At 36.7% G+C, this 22325-nt stretch overlaps 1 protein-coding gene across 10 annotated transcripts in view; it reads left to right on the top strand.

The window, feature by feature from the left end:
- The window catches only part of LOC106871624 (myb-like protein A), a 169751-nt gene that overhangs the window by 127116 nt on the left and 20310 nt on the right, over positions 1–22325 (top strand). For all 10 annotated transcript variants that reach the window (XM_052978524.1, XM_052978521.1, XM_052978522.1 and 7 more), the window contains 5 exons: positions 1382–1548; positions 4631–4685; positions 6024–6084; positions 6704–6802; positions 12623–12772. In XM_052978524.1, coding sequence (XP_052834484.1) covers positions 1382–1548; positions 4631–4685; positions 6024–6084; positions 6704–6802; positions 12623–12772 — 532 coding nt within the window. The remainder of the gene's footprint in view (positions 1–1381; positions 1549–4630; positions 4686–6023; positions 6085–6703; positions 6803–12622; positions 12773–22325) is intronic.

The raw sequence follows: 22325 nt of genomic DNA, 5'->3' as shown, positions 1-22325 counted from the left end.
TAAGTACCATTTGCGTACAGGGGTCGGTCTTATCGACTGGCTCCCTCCCCAAAAATTTAGGGTCTTGTGCCTAGAGTAAAAAAGAATATTGTCTTGTGAATTTATTCATATTTCTTTTCTTTCAAAATACACTTATCAATACACGATGACTAAAATCATTTCTGCCAGAAGTACAACGCCTGAAATTTTGGAGAAGGAGGGTAGTCGATTACATCGACTCCAGTGTTTCACTGGTACTTATTTTATCGACTCCGAAAAGATGAAGAGCAAATTCGACCTCGGTGGAATTTGAACCCAGAATGTGAAGACGGATGAAATGCCTCGAAGCATTTTGCCGGCTCACCGTCTTACACAATGACTAAAATACAGTGTTTTATTTGGAGAAGTAGAAGCATCAATTTTATTTAGAGGTAACTCTAAGTAATAATGATTTATGTTAAGAATGATGCCCGTCGGCAGAGCTAATGAGGAGACTAATTCATTTAACACTCAACCTTATTCTCGCTGTGATTTTCAAACTGAGTAATATATCGTGATTTTTAGTTATAGTACAATGCAATAAATAGTCGATAAAATAATTCCCAGTACTAGAAAGGATTAAAAGCGAAGTCAACTCCGCTGGAATTCAGAATGTAAAGGGACGGAACTATATACTGCAAAGCGTACTGACAGTCGTTCTACTGACTTCTAATCTATCAATAAAAAGCTATTATTATTATGAGCGGCCAACTTCCGGCTTCTTTCTGGGTTCAAATTCGACGGAGATCGACTTTGCTTTTCAGTCTTTTGAAGTCGATGAAATAAGTATCATTTGAGCACTGGCAAGACATAATCGGCTAGCACTCCCGCTTCCCACAAAATTGCAGGCCTTGTGCCTATAATAGAAAGGATTATGAGCGGCCATATTGCAGTATTCACTGAAGATGGCCGAGTCTATAGACCTTTGAATTACTGGCAGACTATTCCTAGACTTGACCATTCATCACGTTTAGAGTTGGTGAAATAGTGACTAGTAAGACAATGTGGATTAATAATAAACAAACTTTATACTCTTTTCGTACAAATATGGACTTGTGCCTAGTGAAAAGATCATATGACGTAGCGTGTCTAAGATTGGAAAACATCAAACTGTCCCCACCCCATCCAAAAAAAAAACACTCCGACTCAATATTTTTATTAATGAGAAGAGAAAGTAGGTTTTGCGTTTATATAACTCTTGTTTCTTCCCCCATGATGTTGGATAAGTTTTAAAAAGTTGGAAACGATCTTAATTTTAGTAATATGTTATTTTTTCCACCCCATTTTCAATCCTCATAGCCACCATCATCCCCATGTGAAACACTGGTATTAACATTAATAAAATGATATCGAACATTTTCAGACGCAGATTCATTGGACGAGAACTTGTTAACCGAGATATTCAGTTTTCTAGAGCAGAAAACCTTAATATTCATTATACCTTTGGTTTGTAAGAAATGGAAAAGAGCTAGCTGCCATCCTTCACTATGGCAATTAGTTGATTTTTCCTATGGTCGCATGACAACGAACGTAAGAAAAATATTTCTTCTTTTTTCTGCTTTATTTTTATAATTTGTTTTATTCTAGCTTGAGTTGTTTTTCTTTCGGCAATGTTTTGCTTCGTGATCCAGCAAGTCAAACTACTGAAATCGGTCAAGATCGGCATAATAAAATGAAAGTAAAATAATACATGATTGTACTCGACCGAATCAAGCAGTGAAAACTGAGAGGACATTTTTATTTGAAATCAAAAATTTGAATTGACTGAACGGATTTATGTTGTGTACGTGATGTTTTGAATTAATACACTGAACACTGAAAGTACAATTAACTTCTTTGTACTGTTGGGATTAATTCATAATTCAGAGTAGGCTGTAATGAACCAATGCTTCAATCACAACACACATGTACAGACGGAAAAACTTGGAGCTGTTGAGAATGCAACCATGATCAAAGTATTGGACAAGATTATGTCCTCACTGAGTCGCGTATCGCATTGCTTTGCCTCATAAAACTTATGTATTAGTGGGCAGCAGCTGTCTACAAACAATATGTTGTGATGTGGCTTGTCGATAAAGGAGCAATCGTTAACTGGTATAATCGTTCAAGAGATATATATATCAAAGGCATTTTTTAAGACACCAGACTTTAGAAGTACCAATTTGTTATGCAGGGTTTCTTTCGCTCTCCTTGCCGAGTTTCCGGTAAATAACGGTTTCTACCGACTTCAGTTGTTTCACTTACAGGATCACCAAGTGAAACAAGGCCTTACTCTTTTTATATACTAGTAAATCGTTTGAGTTTATGTTCAGATTAAAACCACAACTGTTGTAGCCACTAAACCTTTGATCTCACTCCGATGAAAATTTCTGTCCGAAACAACTGGCTTCTCTTTTTCCTCGTGACATGTAATTTATTGTAATTAATTTGATGGAATTCACTCAGATGTAGTTCCATGGTCTGCTGTGTGCCTCAGACATTGCCATTAAACAGACACTAGAATATTTTGTTTTTACTGTTTTCTAAGATAGTTGTAAAGTTAAATATAAATTTAAAAAATTCGAAAGAATATATTTTCAAAAAGGTTTAGATTTACGAGAGAGATGAACGTGTGTGTGTGTGTGTGTGTGTGTGTGTGCGCGCGCGCCTGCGTGGTACAGGAACAAGCTTTCATTCAAATTCTACCAAATAATCTTGTTAGTCCGAGTGTACGATGCATTTGTGCTGTGTAAAAAATATATTGGGGAAACCAACCTTTTGCGATGCACTTTGGGTTCTTTGAAGACTGTGAGAGATTAATATGATTAAAAATGGCAATGGTGTGTATTATTCATGAGTAGAAGATATAGAGTTATTCATAAATAATTGAAATATATATTGAACAAATGACAATTTGAGCTAAGAGTTTATATTAGGTTAACAGAAACAATTGAACACATCATTTAAAATGTAAACGATGCACTCAGTCGCTTTTGCCAAAACGTACTTGATCTTTTTACGTGTTCTGAGTTTACGTATTCGACTTCGTTTTAAGGTTTAAGGTTAAATAACAAATAAGTACCTGTAATATATTGATGTGATTCAAGTATCCAACAACTTCTGCTCCGCAAAACAAATTGCTTTGTAATTTCTAAGCCAAGTTAAATGAATATTTAATGAACAGAAGGCAGCAAGCTGGCAGAATCGTTAACACGCCGGGCGAAATGCTTAGCGGTATTTCGTCTGCCGCTACGTTCTGAGTTCAAATTCCGCCGAGGTCGACTTTGTCTTTCATCCTTTCGGAGTCGATTAAATAAGTACCAGTTACGCATTGGGATCGATATAATCGACTTAATCCGTTTGTCTGTCCTTGTTTGACCCCCCCCCCACTATGTGTAGCCCCTTGTGGGCAGTAAAGAAATAAGAATCGTTAATATACCAGGCAGAATGCTTTACAGTATTTCGTTCAAGGCTACGTTCTGATGTCAATTTCCGCCGAGGTTTTTGCCGTCCATTCTTTCGGAGTCGATAAAATAAGTACAAGTTGAGCACTAGGATCGGTGTAATCGACTTACCCCGTCCCTCAAAATTACTGGCCTTGTGTCTAAATTTGAAACCAATATTTAATGAGTAGTAAATTAGGGATTATTTTCTGACCCGACAATACTAACACAGTGAAATATTTGGTTAGTGTTTATATTGATATTGATAATGAGATTTCCTATTACTTGATGATATCTTATATATGAGGAACAAATATTTGGGCTATATTTGTAATGAATTTGTCCTAAGAGGATTTAACAGCCACAGCTTCCCCCTAAAACAGGAGATCGGATTTGCGGCTGTGAAATGCCACCACGCTGAATCCCATTGGGAGATTAAGTCAGCACAGAAAATTATATTTTACATAGTGTTTTAAGATTTAGTTTATCTAGTGTAATCCCATCCATCACCAACTCTAGTCGAATTTACAAACACATGACACCCAACTAGAATTAAAACCGAATTGCGCATTTAATACTCTAGGAGTTAATTACAGATTTTATAGTATTCCTACATGAAAAAGCTGAGATTACAAAATGTTTTAGTTGCGAAGGATTTTTAAGACATGCGTGGGGTAGCATTTTAAGGTTCAATGTCACGAATTTATAAGGAGAAGGAATAAAATTGTATGGCGTTCATGCCTTCTCCAAGAGCTTTAGAGCAGAGTAAATTGAAATGAAATAGCTTCAGCTAGGAATAGAAAATGGTTTGTGGTTTCGCCTTGCAGACTGATTATTTTTTTACTGTGTAGTGTTTGTGTTCTACACTGTTAAATATTTTAGGAAGCAAAGAAATGGGGTACTGTGAATTTGCATCCTTCCTATTTTCTGTCACTCGCTTTTACTTCTTTCTTAATTAGTATTCCTAATGTTTGGGGCAAAGAACCTATTTCATGTCAGGAGATACACTACCTTAAATCGTTTCGAGTATATCAATATATTGTTGAAGTCAACTTCAGATTTGAACTGATTTAAATTCAGAACTATTAACGAATATAATTTTATTTTCTAACGATAAAAAAATGCTCATTACTTTGATATCACTAAAACATCTTATTTTAACTTAAACTGTTATTGTTTTACTCATTTAGTTTCTGGAAAAATTCTCCCAGAGATTTACGAACCTGAGGGAACTTTGTTTTGATAGTAAGTAAATCTGAAAACAATAAATCGTTTTTTGTTTGTTTTTTGTTGTGATGAGTATCACTTTTCATTCGTTACTATCTGGCCTGTGTCATTGCTACAGTCACAATTTCACTCATTCTCTACCTTAAACCTTTTCATTTTCTAACTCTTCAGTAACTCTTTAAATCACAAATTACACTGCCTAAGTCACCCACTACCTGAGATTGTTTCGCTAACTATTCTCTTACTTCAATGTGGTGCCTAGTGGAAGGAATGAGCTTCAACAAAAAGGATAAATTAAATAGTTTGCCTTGAGATATTTTAACATTATGAAAGAATTATGGTGTATTTGAATTGTGACATTGTAACGTATGGGGAATATACTAAATATGTCGTATTGTGACATTATGACATGCGACATACTAAAATTGCAGAGTTGTATCACGTTTAAGTTTTAGCAAAAGGAACAATAATTGTGGCTTTGTGTTGTTTGACGCACAAAAATGCTGCCACTTATGACTTTGTTATTTTATAGCATTGTGATTTAAACAAAAAGTGTTTACAGTGCAGCAAACTAAAATTTTAGCATTTATAACGTTCTATAACTGTAGTAATGAGGGGTGCTAAACCACAGTCATAGTGATGTAAAAATTGTGGTAATTTGCTAGAGCAAACGTGATACACTACAATTGAAGCAACTATGATGTAATAAAATAGTGGGTTTATGTATTGTGATGCACAAAACTTTGTAGCATTAGTGTTCTAAAATTGTAGATATGATGATGTTAACAACTTGTAATGGTGCGTTCATATTAAAAATTGTCATTGTGACGTATTAGTACTTTAGTATGAAATACAAAGTTGCAGAATTATATGATATACAAGAACTGTGACGTTGTAATGCACTAAATTTGTGAAATTGTTCCGGATTAATATTAGGAAATAGTGCCGTACTAAAATTGTGGTTGGGATTTACTGTTTTGTCATATAATAAATATGTGATATACTGTACACTAAACTTGTAGAATTTTGATGTTTTTTATCTACTAAACTTGTGAAATTCGGAGGTTTTGTCACATATTAATTGTGATTTTGTAAGTTTAGGCACTATAATATGATGCCATAACTCTACACTATAACGTTTTGGTATTATAATATTAAAGCGTGCTGAAACTTATGACGTTGTGCTATTTACTAAGATTGTTGATTATGCCATAATCTGATCTATCAACTATGTCTCGATAGAAAAACTAGGAAAGATATAGAGTATGATATGTAGAAATTGGGATACACAAAACAATTTTTATTTTCAACTCAAGTATCTCTAAAAAATAATCTTCCCTATTTGCTTTTCAATAGATATACAAGGACGGCCAAAACGCCGGGGAGAAAGTGAGAAATTTTACCAACAAGAGATACGGTAAGCAACCTCGATATAATTCACACATGCGCGCGCGCGTGCATATATATATGTGTGTGTGTCAAATACAATAAAGATCACTTGGTTAGTGGTAATCTGAGAAATTTTAGTAGGTTCCACACTACGTTCGTGCGTTAATATCATGTTTTTTGCGCCGAATATCAAGGCTGGCACGGTTGAGTGAACATGTTTCGTAATAGTCCCAAAATAAGGTTCTGTTGAGTGGTAGAGTTGACAGGAGTAGCTTCTATATTACCTAATGGTTAAATAGTTATGGTTTGTGTCTATGTACGCAAGCACCAAATTTTGTTATTAAATGATTTTCGGCGCAAAAAATATAGTCACATGATCTATCGGTCAGTCAGTTGGTAGGTAGGTAGGTCATGGCTGACTTAATATCTTTATATGCAACCCAGGCAAAGTATTGCACTGGGGCTGCTAGAATTTATTTATTGACAGCATTCATATATTAGCCTTAAGTCAATAGAAAGGTAAGTAGTTAAGTGTATGGATTGTACATCTGTATGTTTATTTCTTATGCAACTTTATCAAAAATCAAAGAGCAAGATACTTTAATTATGGTAACACTCAAGATGCATTTTTTTTTAACTATTCACAGAGGCAGCTTGGAGAAAGGTCTGGAAACTGTCTTAATAAGTGCTGAAGGAAGTCTCCAAAAACTTACAATCACAAACTGTGGATCTATATTTACAGAAAGGTATTTTTATCATGCTTCTTTATTCTTCTTCTTTCATCTCTTTGTGCGTTATTTAGGATTAAATTTATTATGTGACAACTGCAACATTTTTTGCAGCTCACTATATTCTGAATTCAAATCCTGCTGACGTCAACTTTTCCTTTCATCTTTTCAAGGTCAATAAAATTCAATGCCAGTCAAGTATTGGGGTTAACGTAATTGACTAGACTCCCCATCTCACTAAAATTGCTGGCTTTTTGCCAAAAATTGAAATCAGGGCAGCAAGTTTGCAGAATCAGTAGTGATTGAAACAAAATGCTTGGCAGCATTTCTTCCAGCTCTTTATGTGCTAAGTTCAAATCCTGCCAACGTTAACTTTGCTTTTCATCCTTTCAAAGGTTGATAAAGTAGTGTATCTGTCAAGTATTAGATTCCCTGTAATCAACAAACACCACACTACAAATTAAACAGACTTGTGCCTAAATATAAAACCTTTATCGTTGTTGAGTTGGCAGAACCGTTGGCACGCCGGGTGAAATGCTTAACAGCATGTCTTCACGTTCTGAGTTCAAATTCCACCAAGGTTGACTTTGCCTTTCATCCTTTCTGGGTAGATAGAATAACAGTTGAGCACTAGGGTCAATGTAATCGTCTGCTCACCCACCCTCGAAATTGCTGGTTTAGTGCCAAGATTTAAAGTCATTATTGTTGTTGTTGTTGTTGTTGTTGTTGCTAAGGCAGCGAGCTGGCAGAATCATTAGCATGTTACACAAAATGCTTATCGGCATTTCTTCTGGTACGTTCCCAATTCAAATTCCGTCAAGATCAACTATGCCTTTCATCCTTTTGAGGTCAATAAAAGAAGTACCAGTCAAGCACTGGGGTCGATGTAATCGACTTACCCCACCCCAAAATTGCTGGCCGTGTGCCAAAATTTGAAATCATTGTTGTTCTTATTATTAATATCCTTCCCATTATTTCACATGGTTCCCGAGTGAAATTTCATATTCCTCAGAATAAAATAGCTTTGTTCAATCGTCAGTACAGTTAATCTATTGTGCTGTTTCTATTATTGTATTTCAAGCAACATGGGGTTATTACATCGAAAAGGTGTGGTTGATAATTCTTTTTCGCCCTTTCAAAGCCTAGCCAGGCTCATGGGCCCGGTTTCCCGGTTTCTATGGCCTATGTGTTCTCCCCAGCTGGACGGGACGCCAGTCCATCGCAGCGTTACTCAAGAAACAGGAAGAAAGAGTACAACAGGGGTCGCCACCTACCCTTGCCGGACCCTCGTGGAGCTTAGGTGTTTTCGCTCAATAAACACTCACAACGCCCGGTCTGGGAATCAAAACCCCGATCCTCCGACCGCGAGTCCGCTGCCCTAATCACTGGGCCATTGCGCCTGTGTGATTGATAATAGGACAATTTATGTTGTTATTGTTGATGTTGCTGTTTAACCCCAAAACAACCATGACAGAGATTTGTGATCAGACTTTGCAGAATGACTATCCCAGTTTTTATTGAAATATAGTGTTGTCCAACACTGAAGATGCATGGCTCAGTGGTTAGAGTGCCAGGCTCACAATCATGAGGTAGTGAGTTCGATTCCCAGACCAGACTATGTGTTGTGTTCTTGAGCAAGACACTTTATTTCACGCTACGCCAGAAATGAGTTGCGACATCACTGGTGCCAAGCTGTATCAGCTTTTGGCTCTCACTTGGATAACATCAGTGACATGGAGAGGGGAGGCTGGTATGCATCACTGACTGCTGGTCTTCCATTACCAAATCTGCCTGGACTTGTGCCTTGGAGGGGAACTTTCTAAGGGCACTCCTATGGTTGTTCATGACCAAAGAGGGTCTTTAAAAAAATCATTAAATACAGGTTCCTTGTTTGGTTGATTTTATTTTCTTTTTAAAGTCAGCAGTGAATGATGTGAGGAACATTTGGTAACCAATTTTTGCTATTGGAGCAACCATACAGAGGCTCCCTCTGCTATTACTGTTACAAGGATTCTTTTCTTATGTAATCAAGTCAATAAAAAGCTTTTGATGAGTTCTTTATTGTAAGAGCTATAAACTGTAAGAGAATTTTCATAACAAAATACAAAGATGGCTTCCTATTGCTTTCCTTCATTACATGAATAGGACACCTAAAAAAATATCATTCTTACATAACCTTGTAGTGATATATGTTATATAGTGTCTCTATTCTCAGTGTAACTTGCCTTGACTCCCATTTGTATTAAAAGTGAAAGCATTGATGTTACAACTTGCAATCTTCATGATATTGTTAATAACATTTGATGATACAAATTACTAATGCTCAGTTGTTATTGTCATTATACTTTTGTTATTATCATTACAAATAGCATCAGATGTATTCTTTTCTACTTCCCAGTTTTGTATTAATGCTTCATTTAAACTGACCATATCCAGCCCAAACATTCTGCCTCTTTTATGTTCAAACTAATCAGATCTGGTCTCTCACACCTACCCTATGATGTCATTCAAAAAATAAACAACTGCATCATTGAAAGCTATGAGAATGCACGATTAATTCAAAACAATGTAAATAAATAAGCATTACTTTTGACAGAGTAATCTGAATTCCAAAGGGTTGAATATTAGTTTTCTTCTGTTTTTATCTAAAGAGGATGTTCTTGGGATGGTAATTAACAATCAGAGTCTACTTTCTGTCAAGAAAAATTAAATATTTATTTCACCAAATTATCTTATATCACTGACAACCAACTCCACTTATTCCTATGGCAGCAGTTTACCAGAAGGGAGCTAAGGTTTGTAGTTATAATGATTTAAGTGCAACCAAGCATGAAAATAATAATGGACATTTGCAGCAAGTATTAATATTAAATGATATAAGAAAATTACAGAGATATACTTGCATAGCATGCAATTTGATCTGAGATTGCATGCTGAAACAAAAATAATTGAAGTGTGGTAGATGTTTATAAGCCATTTAAGTACATGCAAAAAAAAACCATTAGATTTACTTCAACATTTAAATTTAATTTGTGTCAAAATATTTTCATCTCTTTGAAACCATGACCTGTTCACTGACAAAATTTTATGATGCAGCATGAAGTTTTGTCAGTGAACAGGTCATGGTTTCAAAGCGACATAAATATTTTGACACAAATTAAATTTAAATGTTGAAATGAATCTAACAGTTTTTGTGTGATCTTAAATGACTTAAAAACATCTTCTACACTGCAATTATTGATATAAGAAAAGCAAACTTTAAAAATTTGTTGCAATCACTATAGAAGCAACAAAAACAGTGACTTCAATGGCAACACTAGGTGAAACAATTGTATTAACAACAATTGTAACTAAAATGAAAGGAACATATTTTAGTAGCAAAATAACAGTAGTAACAAATAGCAGTAGCAACAGTGGGAGAGATAGAAAAAAAGAGGAAAAAGAACAGTGACACTTAAGAATAGAGAGAGTTGTTCCTCTGTAATTTTGGAAGTGTTCAAAACATGGACCTACAGACTTATTATGTTTGTATATGAAATCACTGCATTTCATTGTATTCCAATTGTTATTGTTATAGTTAAGGCAGTGAGCTGGACGAATCATTAGCATGCTGGGTGAAGTGCTTAGCAGTATTTCGTTCATCATTTTGTTCTGAGTTCAAATTCCACCAAGGTCAACTTAGCCTTTCACCCTTTTGGGGTCAATAGAAAAAGTACCAGTCAAGTACTGGGGTCAATATAATCAACTATCCCCCTCTCCCAATTTCAGGCCTGTGCCTTTAGTAGTACTGGTACTTAATTTATCAACCCCAAAAGGATGAAAATCAAAGTCGACCTCAGCAGTATTTGAACTCAGAATGTAGCGGTGACTTAGACAAAATACCGCTAAGCATTTTACCCGTCATGCTAACAATTCTGCCAGCTTGTTGCCTTATTGATCATCATAATAATAATAATAATAATATCATCATCATTATTATCACTACTATTATTATTACTTATTTCTTTATTGCCCACAAGGGGCTAAACATAGAGGAGACAAACAAGGACAGACAAAGGGATTAAGTCGATTACATCGACCCCAGTGCGTAACTGGTACTTAATTTATCGACTCCGAAAGGATGAAAGGCAAAGTTGATCTCGGCGGAATTTGAACTCAGAACGTAGCAGCAGATGAAATACCGCTAAGCATTTCACCCAGCATGTTAACGTTTCTGCCAGCTCGCTGCCTAATGATAATACTATTATTATTACTATTACTATTATTGCTAAGGCAGCAAGCCGGCAGAATTGTTAGCACGCTGGACGAAATGCTTAATAGCATTTCACCAATCGCTACATTCTGCGTTCCAATTCTGCTGAGGTCAACTTTGCCTTTCATCCCTTCATGGTTGATAAATTATGTACCAGTGAAACACTGGGGTTGACGTAATCGACTATCCTGCTCCCACACAAATTTCAAGCCTTGTGCCTTTAGTAGAAAGATTATTATTATTATTAGAAAGGCAGCAAGCTAGTAGAATTATTAGCATGCCGGGCAAAATGCTTAGCAGCATTTTATCTGTCCTTACATTCTGATTTCAAATGCTGCCAGGGCTTACTTTGCCTTTCATCCTTTCGGGGAGGGGAGCGATAAAATAAAGTACCAGTTGAGTACTGGGGTTGATGTAATCAATTTACCCCTCACCTGAATTTGATGGCCTTGAGCCAAAATTGAAAATCATTATCTTTAAGTTCTGAGTTCAAATTCTTCGAAGCTAAGCATTACCTGTCATGCTTTCAGGGTCAATAAGGACCAGTATGCACTGAGGTTGGTGTAATCAACTTCTCATTCACCCCCAAATAGCAAACCTTCTGCCGAAATTAGAATTATTGTCGCAATTATATTATGGTGATTGGTGAATTTGGAAAATTTTTAGAATGTTCAACAAAATTCTTTGCAATATTTATTCAGCCCTTTACATTCTGAGATCAAATCCTGCTAAGATCAACTTTACTTCTTGTTCTTCTGGGGTTAATAAAGTAAAGTACCAATCAATTACTAAGATTGTTTTAATTGACTAAACCTTACCCCAAAATTTGTGTCTATGTTAGGAATCATTATTATTATTTATTTTTATTATTTTTATTTATGCGCCCTTCTAAAGCCTAGCCAAGCTCATGGGCCTGGTTTCCTAGTTTCTATGGCATATGTGTTCCCCCCAGCTGGACTGGACGCCAGTCCATTGCAGCATTACTCAAGAAACAGGAAGAAAGTTTGAGAGAAAGTTGGGGCAAAAGAGTACAACAGGGGTCGCTACCACCCCCTGCCAGAGCCTCGTGGAGCTATAGGTGATTTCGCTCAATAAACACTCACAACGCCCGGTCTGGGAATTGAAACCGCGATCCTCTGACTGCGAGTCTGCGGCCCTAACCACTGGGCCATTGCGCCTCCACATTATTATTTATTATTGATAGTTTTTGCTTACTGACAAAGGAACAAGTACCAGTGATGTAATAGGGTCGATCAAATTGACTCAGTTTCACTCCACCTATGTACTTATCCAAAAAAATCTGAAATTTTTGTAGTTGTTATATTGTTAATATTTTGTTGCTTTAAGGTGTTAATATTTTGTTGTTTAAATGCTTAGTGGCATTTCATCCGTCTTCGCATTCTGAGTTCAAATTCCTCTGAGATCAAACTTCATCCTCTCAGAGTTGATAAAATAAGTACTAGTAGAGCACTGGGGTCGATATAATTGACTTACCCCTCCCCCAAAATTGTTGGCGTTGTGCCAAAATTTGAAATCAATATTTTGTTGTTTTAATGGTAAAAATACAAACTACAATCTTATTTCAGGAGCTTGTGGCTTGTTTCTTGTTATGCTCGCCTATTGGAGGAGTTTACATATCACAGTGCCCTGCATCCACCAACAGCTGAAGTACTCTGGGCCCTTGTCAGTGGATGTCGAGATATCACAAAGCTTGACCTTAGTCCAATCAACCCAAGGTAATGAAAAGACATTTTTCAATAAAGCTTTCTAAAATACTAGAATAAGGAGCTAAGGATGTGCAATGGACAAAAATCAAAAGTAGATGCAAATTTATTTCATTTTTGTATTTGATTTACAAGATTTTTGATGTGAATACGTGTGTTGAAACAAATTTTATTGTATCTCAGGAAGGTCATTGTGCCAATAATAAACACGCACTGGTTTTATTTCACATCTTTTATTACTATTATTAGTCAGTTAGCTAACCATTTAACTAATTGATTGCTTGATTAATCATTCAATTAATCAATCAGTCAGCTAATTTTGACAAAGTCCTTTCATGACCTTCTCACTGATATACCCACTCTGCTTCAGGTTTGCTTCAAATCTGTCTGTCTCCCAAACTGAATGACTGATTGTAAGATGCTCAGTTTTACATAAAGTGTTATGTTGTGTCATTGGAAGGAACTGTGTACTCTGCTTACTTCAATTTATTCTGCTAAAAATAGGTAGTGTTGTTATTTCACAGCTGATTAATTAGCAGTGTTCATTTATATAAATATTCATTTTTAGCAATTATTTTACAAATGTTCAAATTAACATATATCAAAGAACTATTCTTCTGTGTTTTCAACTGAATGACTTCAAGAAAATAGGTCTTGATGCATGCAAATGAAGAGACGATTATGCTGATGTGGGACATGTCGTGTGAGTAAACATGTGCTTCAATGAACAGAAAAGGAAAATAAGAGACATATTCTGATTGTACCTAGCAGAGGAATAGTCTAAATCAGATCTAAAATCATCATCATTTAATGTCTGTCTGTCTTCCTTGCTGGCAAGTGTTGGACAGTTTGACAGGTGCTTGCAAACCAGAAGAATGTTCCAAGCTCCACTCTCTGCTTTGGCGTGGCTCCTATAGTTGGATGCCCTTCTTAATGCCAACCACTTTGCAGAGTGTACTCAATTCTTTAAAATAGATTAGATAGGGTATATTTCTAAATAAGAATAAACCTGGAGAACCCATAGAATAACTTCAAATAGGTAATAAACCTAACAATTCTTTTATAACGGATAATGTTTTGCAACAGCAAAATCATAATGTCTAAATAGCCTAAGGTACTGAACTGCTGATCATATCATAATTAGCAATTCATGTACCCCTAGGCAGGACACATAACATGACTTGTTTTAGTTGCCCAACTGATAAAACACACACTTTCTACAACTGACAATTTCAGTTATAAAAACAACTGCACCAACAAAATCAACCCACCCATATTAACATAGCAAAATGAATGTAAAATAGCAAAAAAATATTTGTGAGATTGCATAGATAGAAATAGCTTGAGAGAACTGATAAAGATTTTTAAAATAATTAATTGATAACATTCTAGAAGTCAATACAAATGGAAGCTGAGAATAGTAGCAGTAATAATAATAATAACAATAATAATAATAATAATAATAATAATAATAATAATAATAATAATAATAATAATAATAATACTAATAATAATAATAATAATAATAATAATAATAATAATAATAATAATAATAATGATAATGATAATGATAATGATAATGATAATGATAATGATAATAATGATAATAATAATGATAAGGATAATAATAATAATGATAATAATAATGATAAGGATAATAATAATAATAATAATAATAATAATAATAGCAGCAGTAGAAATTCTGTGGCTGCAGTCAAAATATTCTCTGGAGGAATTATTTGGCTGTGTTCCATAATCACTAGAACTTTCCCAAAGTTGCTTCTAGTAATAAGTTATCAAGAATGTATTGATGTAGTATAAGTCTTTAAAAAATAAATACAATTGAATCTGAACTGATGGGGTTGATAGATCTTATTTTCGTGTGTGTGTATGTGGCTAACTGTTCATATATGTGTGAGCATGTTTTTGCGAGTGTTTGTGTATTTTATATATTTGACACCTGAAATGTTTTTCCAGCACCAGTTTTGATATTAGTGAACATACGAGTAACTCACCAGCATTCATAATCCTATCTATCAATTTTGGGGTGATCAGACGCAATAAAGCTTTTAACTGTTCCATTCCATCCCAGTTGCCCTTTTTTGTTTCCAGGGCTTAGAAAACACAATGTTGTTTTAAAAAACAATAAACAGATAAATAAAGGAACATATAAATACATGGATAAATGTTGTACAACAAATGTACCAATAATAGAATGGTCAATAAACTCCTAGTAAGTTAAGTTTGCTATACTGGTTCAATTCTTTATCAAGCCATTTCACTTCACTTATTAATTGTACTAGGACTATTTGATCACAATCAAAAACTAAGAGTATGGGAGTTTCTGCCAAACTTACCAATCCGTGATACACTACAGAAAGATATAAAGATAAGTCAAGGAAGAAACATTTAAGCGCTCACACAACTTGCTAAAAATAGCAGCTAAATGATGACTACACTCAAATATTTGTATGCAGCAAGGAGGCTTGTGTATGCATGCTTCTTCCTCTTTAACTCTACCCGTTTAGAGTTCCTCTTGCATGTTTTCCTATCAATTACTAGCCTGCTTGAATCAAACAATCCCTGCCAGTTATTTGTGTTTCAAAGTCTCTAGAAAAGCCAGAAAATGTTATAAGTGCTGACTTTCCACTCCAGCTTAACAAATAAAACAATGACTTTTTTTATCAGAGGAGAAAATGCAGTGCCTATGGCCTTTTACAGGCCCTTTGAGTTTAGTGGGAGGAAGGGAGGAAGCTGTTTTCAGTTTGGAGGTTTGATTTGAATTCCCACAATAGATGGACACCCAAGGACCAGTTAAACCTCAGTTTCCTCTTAACAATGGGAAAACTTCTCTGTATATCCACTGTCTTCTACTTATGTTATTATAAGGGCAATGAACAAAAAAAAAACAGGCAACATGGGAGGGACAAGTTAGAAATGTTTTATGAGTTTAACACTGAAAAAGAAGAGAAAGATTTTGATGTTTTAGACATTAGTCCTTCATCAGAACAAAAAGATTAGGGACCAGGTAGGAATGCTGTTCTGCAGGATATTGTAAGGAAATCTTATAGTAACCTGCTGCATTGTTACATTCTTCACTAGAGCCCACATTTTGCTCTCTCTCTCTCTCTCTCTCTCTCTCTCTCTCTCTCTCTCACTCAATCTCTTGTTAAGATTTGTAAATTTGCATGACTCCATATGCCATTGGCAGACATGAGTACTATTGTTTCCAAAAAAGGTCTCCTTCAGAGAGAGAGAGAACAATTGCTTCCCTAGGTTTTTCAGATTCTGGTTTTATTTTTTGCTGTATTTGTTCCAGTAATGAGGAAGGAGAGGCAACCCTATAACTGCTTTTGTAACTCTCTAGGACTGTGAAGTTTAGATAACTGGCATGAAGTTTACATGAAGTCAGTCCTCCATTATCTCATATGACTTCTTTAAGCTATTGTATTCCATCTCTGACAGAATGATTTTTAAAGAAATACAAATTAAATGTGATTCTTGATAAATATTGATATATACACACAATCACATTAACACACATATCCACATATATTTTTACACACACATACACCTCTCTCTCTCTCTTTCTCTTATATGTATCTATCAATCAATCTAGCTATCTATCTGTGTGTGTGTGTGTGTGTGTGTGTGTGTGTGTGTGTGTGTGTGTGTGTGTGTGTGTGCGTGCATGTGAGTGTCTATATATATATATATATATATATAAATAATATATGAGTATATGCATATATATGTACATGTATGTACATACCTTCATGTACATGTATATATAGATGCATATCTGGGTACATGACGTTGCAAATATATATATATACAGGGTGCAATGGGTAAATTGTCGCCAATCTTTGTTTTTAATTTTGTCAACTACACAGTATAGTAGGGTCAGTTGGGCACTGTCTGTGAGAAAAACAGCACCATAAGACAATTCACTCAGCCAGAAATTTGGTAACATGCTGTACTGCTTGGCATTTGCACCGGAAGCTCCAATACGAGCATTTCAGAGTGTTTGAGTGTCAATCTGAGGACAGTGCAATCTGAGGACAGTGCAATCTGAGGACATGTAGCGAGAATGATAAAAATCAAATATCCAGTCAACATGATGGTGTTTGGAGTGATCACTAGTGATGGTAACGTTATGCCTCCATTCATCTTCCCACACAGCCTCAGACTAAACACGGAGGCCTACATCAAGTGCCTGGAGGAGGTAGCGCTGCCCTGGGTCAAGAGGGTGGCTGCTGGAAGATCTATGTCTAGCAACAGGACTCTGCACCATGCCACACAAACAGGAGAACCCAGTCATGGCAGTCAGACAATTTTTGTGATCACATCACCCCTAACATCTGGCCACCTAACTCCTCAGACTGCAACTCCTTTGATTATTATGTGTGGAGCACAGTTGAGTGAGAGACCAACAAAACCCCTTGTACCACCAAAGATTATGGCAGTATTCACCAACTTAAACAAAGAGACTGTCCAGAAGATTTGCAGGAGATTCTGAAGTCATCTGGAGTCTGTGGCTGAAGCCAATAGTGATATTATTGAATAAATTTACTCTTTAGTATTTTATGTAATTTTGGCAAATATATCTGTTAAAATGAGATGTCAGTGTTATTTTCATTTTTGCATAATTTATTCATCACACCCTGTATGTGTGAATGTATGTATGTATATGTTTATGTATGTGTATATATATATATATATATATATATATATATATGCACACACACATACATATATATACACACACAAATACACATGTATATGGACACGCATGCACATACACACACACACACACGCATACACATATTGATAGATATAACCGATAATTGTGTCTACATTAGTCTCACTTCTACTAAAGCTGTTGAATTAACCAAAATATAGGCTAGAAACCCTGTGGTTGGATGCTATCTTCTAAACTGAATTATAGATTATTAGAGTAGTTATGTAAACCAAAATATTGATTGTTATAGCAGCAGCCACTCAAAGCATATGTAAATTGAAATTCAATTTATAAAAATAAATATTGAAGTAGACTGAAGTGTATGTCCTTCTGGATTTGTTTGTTACATATCATCTCTACCCATCTCTTACCCGATGGATCTATCTTTAGTTGTTTTATTACACAGTTCTTTCTCTCCAGAGATGCTGTCCTCTGGAAAGAATTCTCTTCCCACTCTCTCTTTACTCTTTACTCTTTTACTTGTTTCAGTCATTTGACTGCGGCCATGCTGGAGCACCGCCTTTAGTTGAGCAAATCGACCCCAGGACTTATTCTTTGGAAGCCTAGTACTTATTCTATCGGTGTCTTTCTGCCGAACTGCTAAGTTACGGGGACGTAAACACACAAGCACCAGTTGTCAAGCGATGATGGGGGGACAAACACAGACACACAAACACACATACATACATATATATATACATATATACGACGGGCTTCTTTCAGTTTCCGTCTACCAAATCCATTCACAAGGCTTTGGTCAGCCCGAGGCTATAGTAGAAGACACTCGCCCAAGGTGCCATGCAGTTGGACTGAACCCGGAACCATGCAGTTGGTAAGCAAGCTACTTACCACACAGCCACTCTTGTGCCTATAGCCACTCCTGCGCCCACTCGTGAATTTTTCTGTGGATCTCCACAAACAAATGATGGAATTGAACACGAACAATATCACCAGTTTTGGAAAGTAGGCAATGGTGATAATCATCTTCCTAGATAAACCATATCATCATTGTTGTCATCATCATCATCATCATCGTCATCATCATCAGTTTAACATCCATTTTTCCATGCTCATATGAGTGGAGCTAAACTTTCTGAGATGGGTTTTTCTATTGTCAGATACCCTTCTTGTCAACAACCCTCACCTGATTCTCAATAAGGTATTATTTCCGCATGACCAGACATGTTTTCACAGAAGATTGGAAATGAAAAAAAAACCACATGCATGATAGCAACATACATTTACAACCATCATGCAATAGAGGGCAAGGAGACAACATACATGTGCACGCCTACACATAAGCATATACATACACATGTATACATATACATATATGTGTATGTATGTATGCTGTGATTCAAGGACTGTGTCAAGTCCTCATTAAAGGCCTGTGATATGCAGGACACTGACTGGGAGAACAATGCCTGTCATTGCCACAGATGGAAGAAGCAGGTTAAGGAGGGGATCGACAGTTTTGAGAGAGCATGTATCCAGCATGAAGAACTTAAGTGAGCTACGCGAAAGTGCACGGCACATATAGTGAATGGGGAAAGCTTGGTCTGCAATGTTTGCAGTTGTGTATGCTTCTCAAGTGCAGGGTTCATTAGCCACCAACGGAGCCGCAAATGCAAAATATAAGTTAGTCCTAGAGTGCACAATGTTCCTGAAGGTCGGCAATGGTCTTCCTCGGTCACAAGTGGATGGCCATCATGTATGTATGTATAAGTGCCAATCAATTAAAGTGGATGGAACTTGTGGAAGAGGAAGAGGGAGATCTAGGAAGACATGGGACGAAGTATTAAAGGCCAATCTCAAAATGCTGAGCTTTACAAAAGAGATGACAAAGGATTGAGATATATGGCACATTGCTGTACTCAAGAATACCTGTCCTCTACAACATGCCTCATAAAAAGCACTGATGCTAGTATCATGTGAAAATCACCCTGTACACTCTATAAAATGGTTGACATTTGGAAGGACATCCAGTTGAAGAAACCAAGCCAAAACAGACAATAGAACCTGATGTAGTAGCCCCTGGCCTTGCCAGCTCCTGTCAAACTGTCCAATCCATACCAGCATGGAAAATGGGTGCTTGATGATGATGATGATGATATATGATAGGTTTCTTTCAGTTTTTATCTGCTGAATCAACCTCACAAAGCTTTGGCCAACCTGGGGTTATAGTAGAAAACAATTGCCCAAGATGCCATGACTGAATCCAAAACCATGTAGTTGGGAAGCAAACTTCAGAAACTCACTAAGGGTTTAAGGTATGGGAAAATCAATGAAAATCAAGCCCTTCAAATAGTACTTTAAAGTACTTTAATTGTACTTTTAAGTACTATTATGAAGGCTTCATTTCCATATTTCATCATTGTCTTGTCTTGTTTTGTGCCTGTATATTTTTTTTGCATGTTTTGAACACTAAAGCAAATATTACAGTACCATTTTATTTACAATGTGCACACATTTATTACAGATTTATATCTTGTTTAAAATGTATTGGGTGTGGCTCATAAGATATACTTTTTAATGACTCTGTGTGTGTGTGTGTGTGTGTGTGTGTGTGTGTGTGTGTGTGAGTGAGAAGCACAGGTGTGGCTATGAGATTAAGAAGGTTGCTTTCCACCACATGTTTTCAGATTCAGTCACAGACGGTGGCACCTTAGTCGAGTGTCTTCTACTATGGTCTCAGGTCAACTAAGGCCGCGTGAGTGGATTCAGTAGGTGGAAACTGAAAGAAGCCCATCATATATATTTATAAACTTATCCACGCTTCCTAATCCTCTGATCATATTGTCTCTTATACGCACCTTCTTGTATCTTGAAAGTATATTCTAACACCTCAGCACCACTGTCTATGTCTTCTTTTCAATTACTCCTACCCACCCTTATATAATGCAGTGTAGCCATGCATCTCCTCTACAGCAAGATATCTGTGCCTATCCCTCTATCAAAACTTTAGCTTCGCAACGCCAAGCATAAAGCCACCTCCTTCGCTAGAAGTACCCTATTTTGTCAAGGAGTATCTCTCTTTGTCTTGCAAATTGGTTGGCAGCCTCACTAGTGCCATTGCCATGGAGAAAACAGCCAGTAAACTCTGCAAAGAGGTTAGCATTAGGAAAGGAATTCCTACCAAAGAAACCATGCCAAACAGACATCAGATCTCAATGCATCCTCCAGCTCACTGGGTCCTGTCAAATCATCCAGTCCATACCAGCATGGAAGACACATTAAATGGTGAAGAAGAAGAGTTAACATTCCTATGATTCATCCTAGATCATCATCATCATCATCGTTGTTTAACGTCCCCTTTCCATGCTAGCATGGGTTGGACGATTTGACTGAGGACTGGTGGAACCCGAAGGCTACACCAGGCTCCAATCTGATTTGGCAGAGTTTCTACAGCTGGATGCCCTTCCTAACGCCAACCACTCCGAGAGTGTAGTGGGTGCTTTTACGTGCCACCGGACCGAAGGCCAGTCAGGCGATACTGGCAACGGCCATGCTCAAAATGGTGTATTTTATGTGCCACCAGCATAAGAGCCAGTCCAGAGGCACTGGCAACAATCTCACTCAAAAGTCCTTATACATGCTGCGGGCACAAGTGCCAGAAAGGTGACGCTGGGCACAAGTGCCATCCCGATTTTGCTTTCGCTTGCCCCAATAAGTCTTCGCAAGCTAAGTTTCATGTCCAATGAAGGACATGACGTTGGCATGGGTGCCAGTTGTTGAATTTAGTTCGGTTTCGATTTCACCTGCCTCAACAGGTGTTTAGTGTCCAGATGTGAATGAAATTACTATAGAAGAGTGTTTGTCCAGTAGCAATATAGGATATATAGTTCCCAATAAGATAATTCCACAATAAGATAATTCCACAGCCTGGCTGAAACTATTTTACAATAATTATGTTGCTAATTATATTAACAAAGTCATGAATTTTACAACTTTTCCTCTCATTCCCACTCTCTCCTAAAGAGAAATATCAAAAATTCTTACTCCACATCTAATTCTCTAGCACCACCAGTAAACAACTCATCTGTTTCCAGCAAGAACAGAAGGAAGAACAGATGTCTAACATTTCACTTCTGCCTGAAACATTAGACTTCCTCCAAAGCAAAATAATTTATTCCACTCGGCCACCACAGACCATCATTAGTTTTTTCAAATTTTACTGTTTTACTTCATTATTGTGATCTTCAGCATAGTTAACAGTTCCTGAAATGCTTTGTCTTGATCATGTTACATGTAAATGAAGTCTTTTGAGAAATCCAACAACAGAATGGATATAAGACAGTATTTGTAAATATGTCTGATATCTATGACCAAGTTTGTATGAGTGTAAATGAGTCTATGTCAGTGTTAATGTGTTATTGTGTATGTATTTGAAAGGCTTTGACACTATACATATGTAACAATATTACTCTGTGTGTGGGCGGGGGTGCATGTGTGTGTAAAAAAAAGAGAGAGCATTTATGTATGTGGCAATCATCATCGTCATCGTCGTCGTTTTAATGTCTGCTTTCCAAGCTAGCATGGGTTGGACGATTTGACTGAGGACTGGTGAAACCAGATGGCTACACCAGGCTCCAATCTGATGTGGCAGAGTTTCTACAGCTGGATGCCCTTCCTAACGCCAACCACTCCAAGAGTGTACTTTTACATGCCAGCAGCACGAAGGCCAATCAGGCAGTACTGGCAACGGCCACGCTCAAAATGGTGTATTTTACGTGCCACCTGCACAGGAGCCAGTTCGGCAGCACTGGCACATAAACATACTCCTCTCTCTCTCTCTCTCTCTCTCTCTCTCTCTCTCTCTCTCTC

This window comes from Octopus bimaculoides, chromosome 2, assembly GCF_001194135.2.
Source record: "Octopus bimaculoides isolate UCB-OBI-ISO-001 chromosome 2, ASM119413v2, whole genome shotgun sequence".
Classification (NCBI taxonomy): domain Eukaryota; kingdom Metazoa; phylum Mollusca; class Cephalopoda; order Octopoda; family Octopodidae; genus Octopus; species Octopus bimaculoides.
Note: the sequence above shows the minus strand (reverse complement) of the source record. Positions and strands in the feature narration are given on the sequence as shown.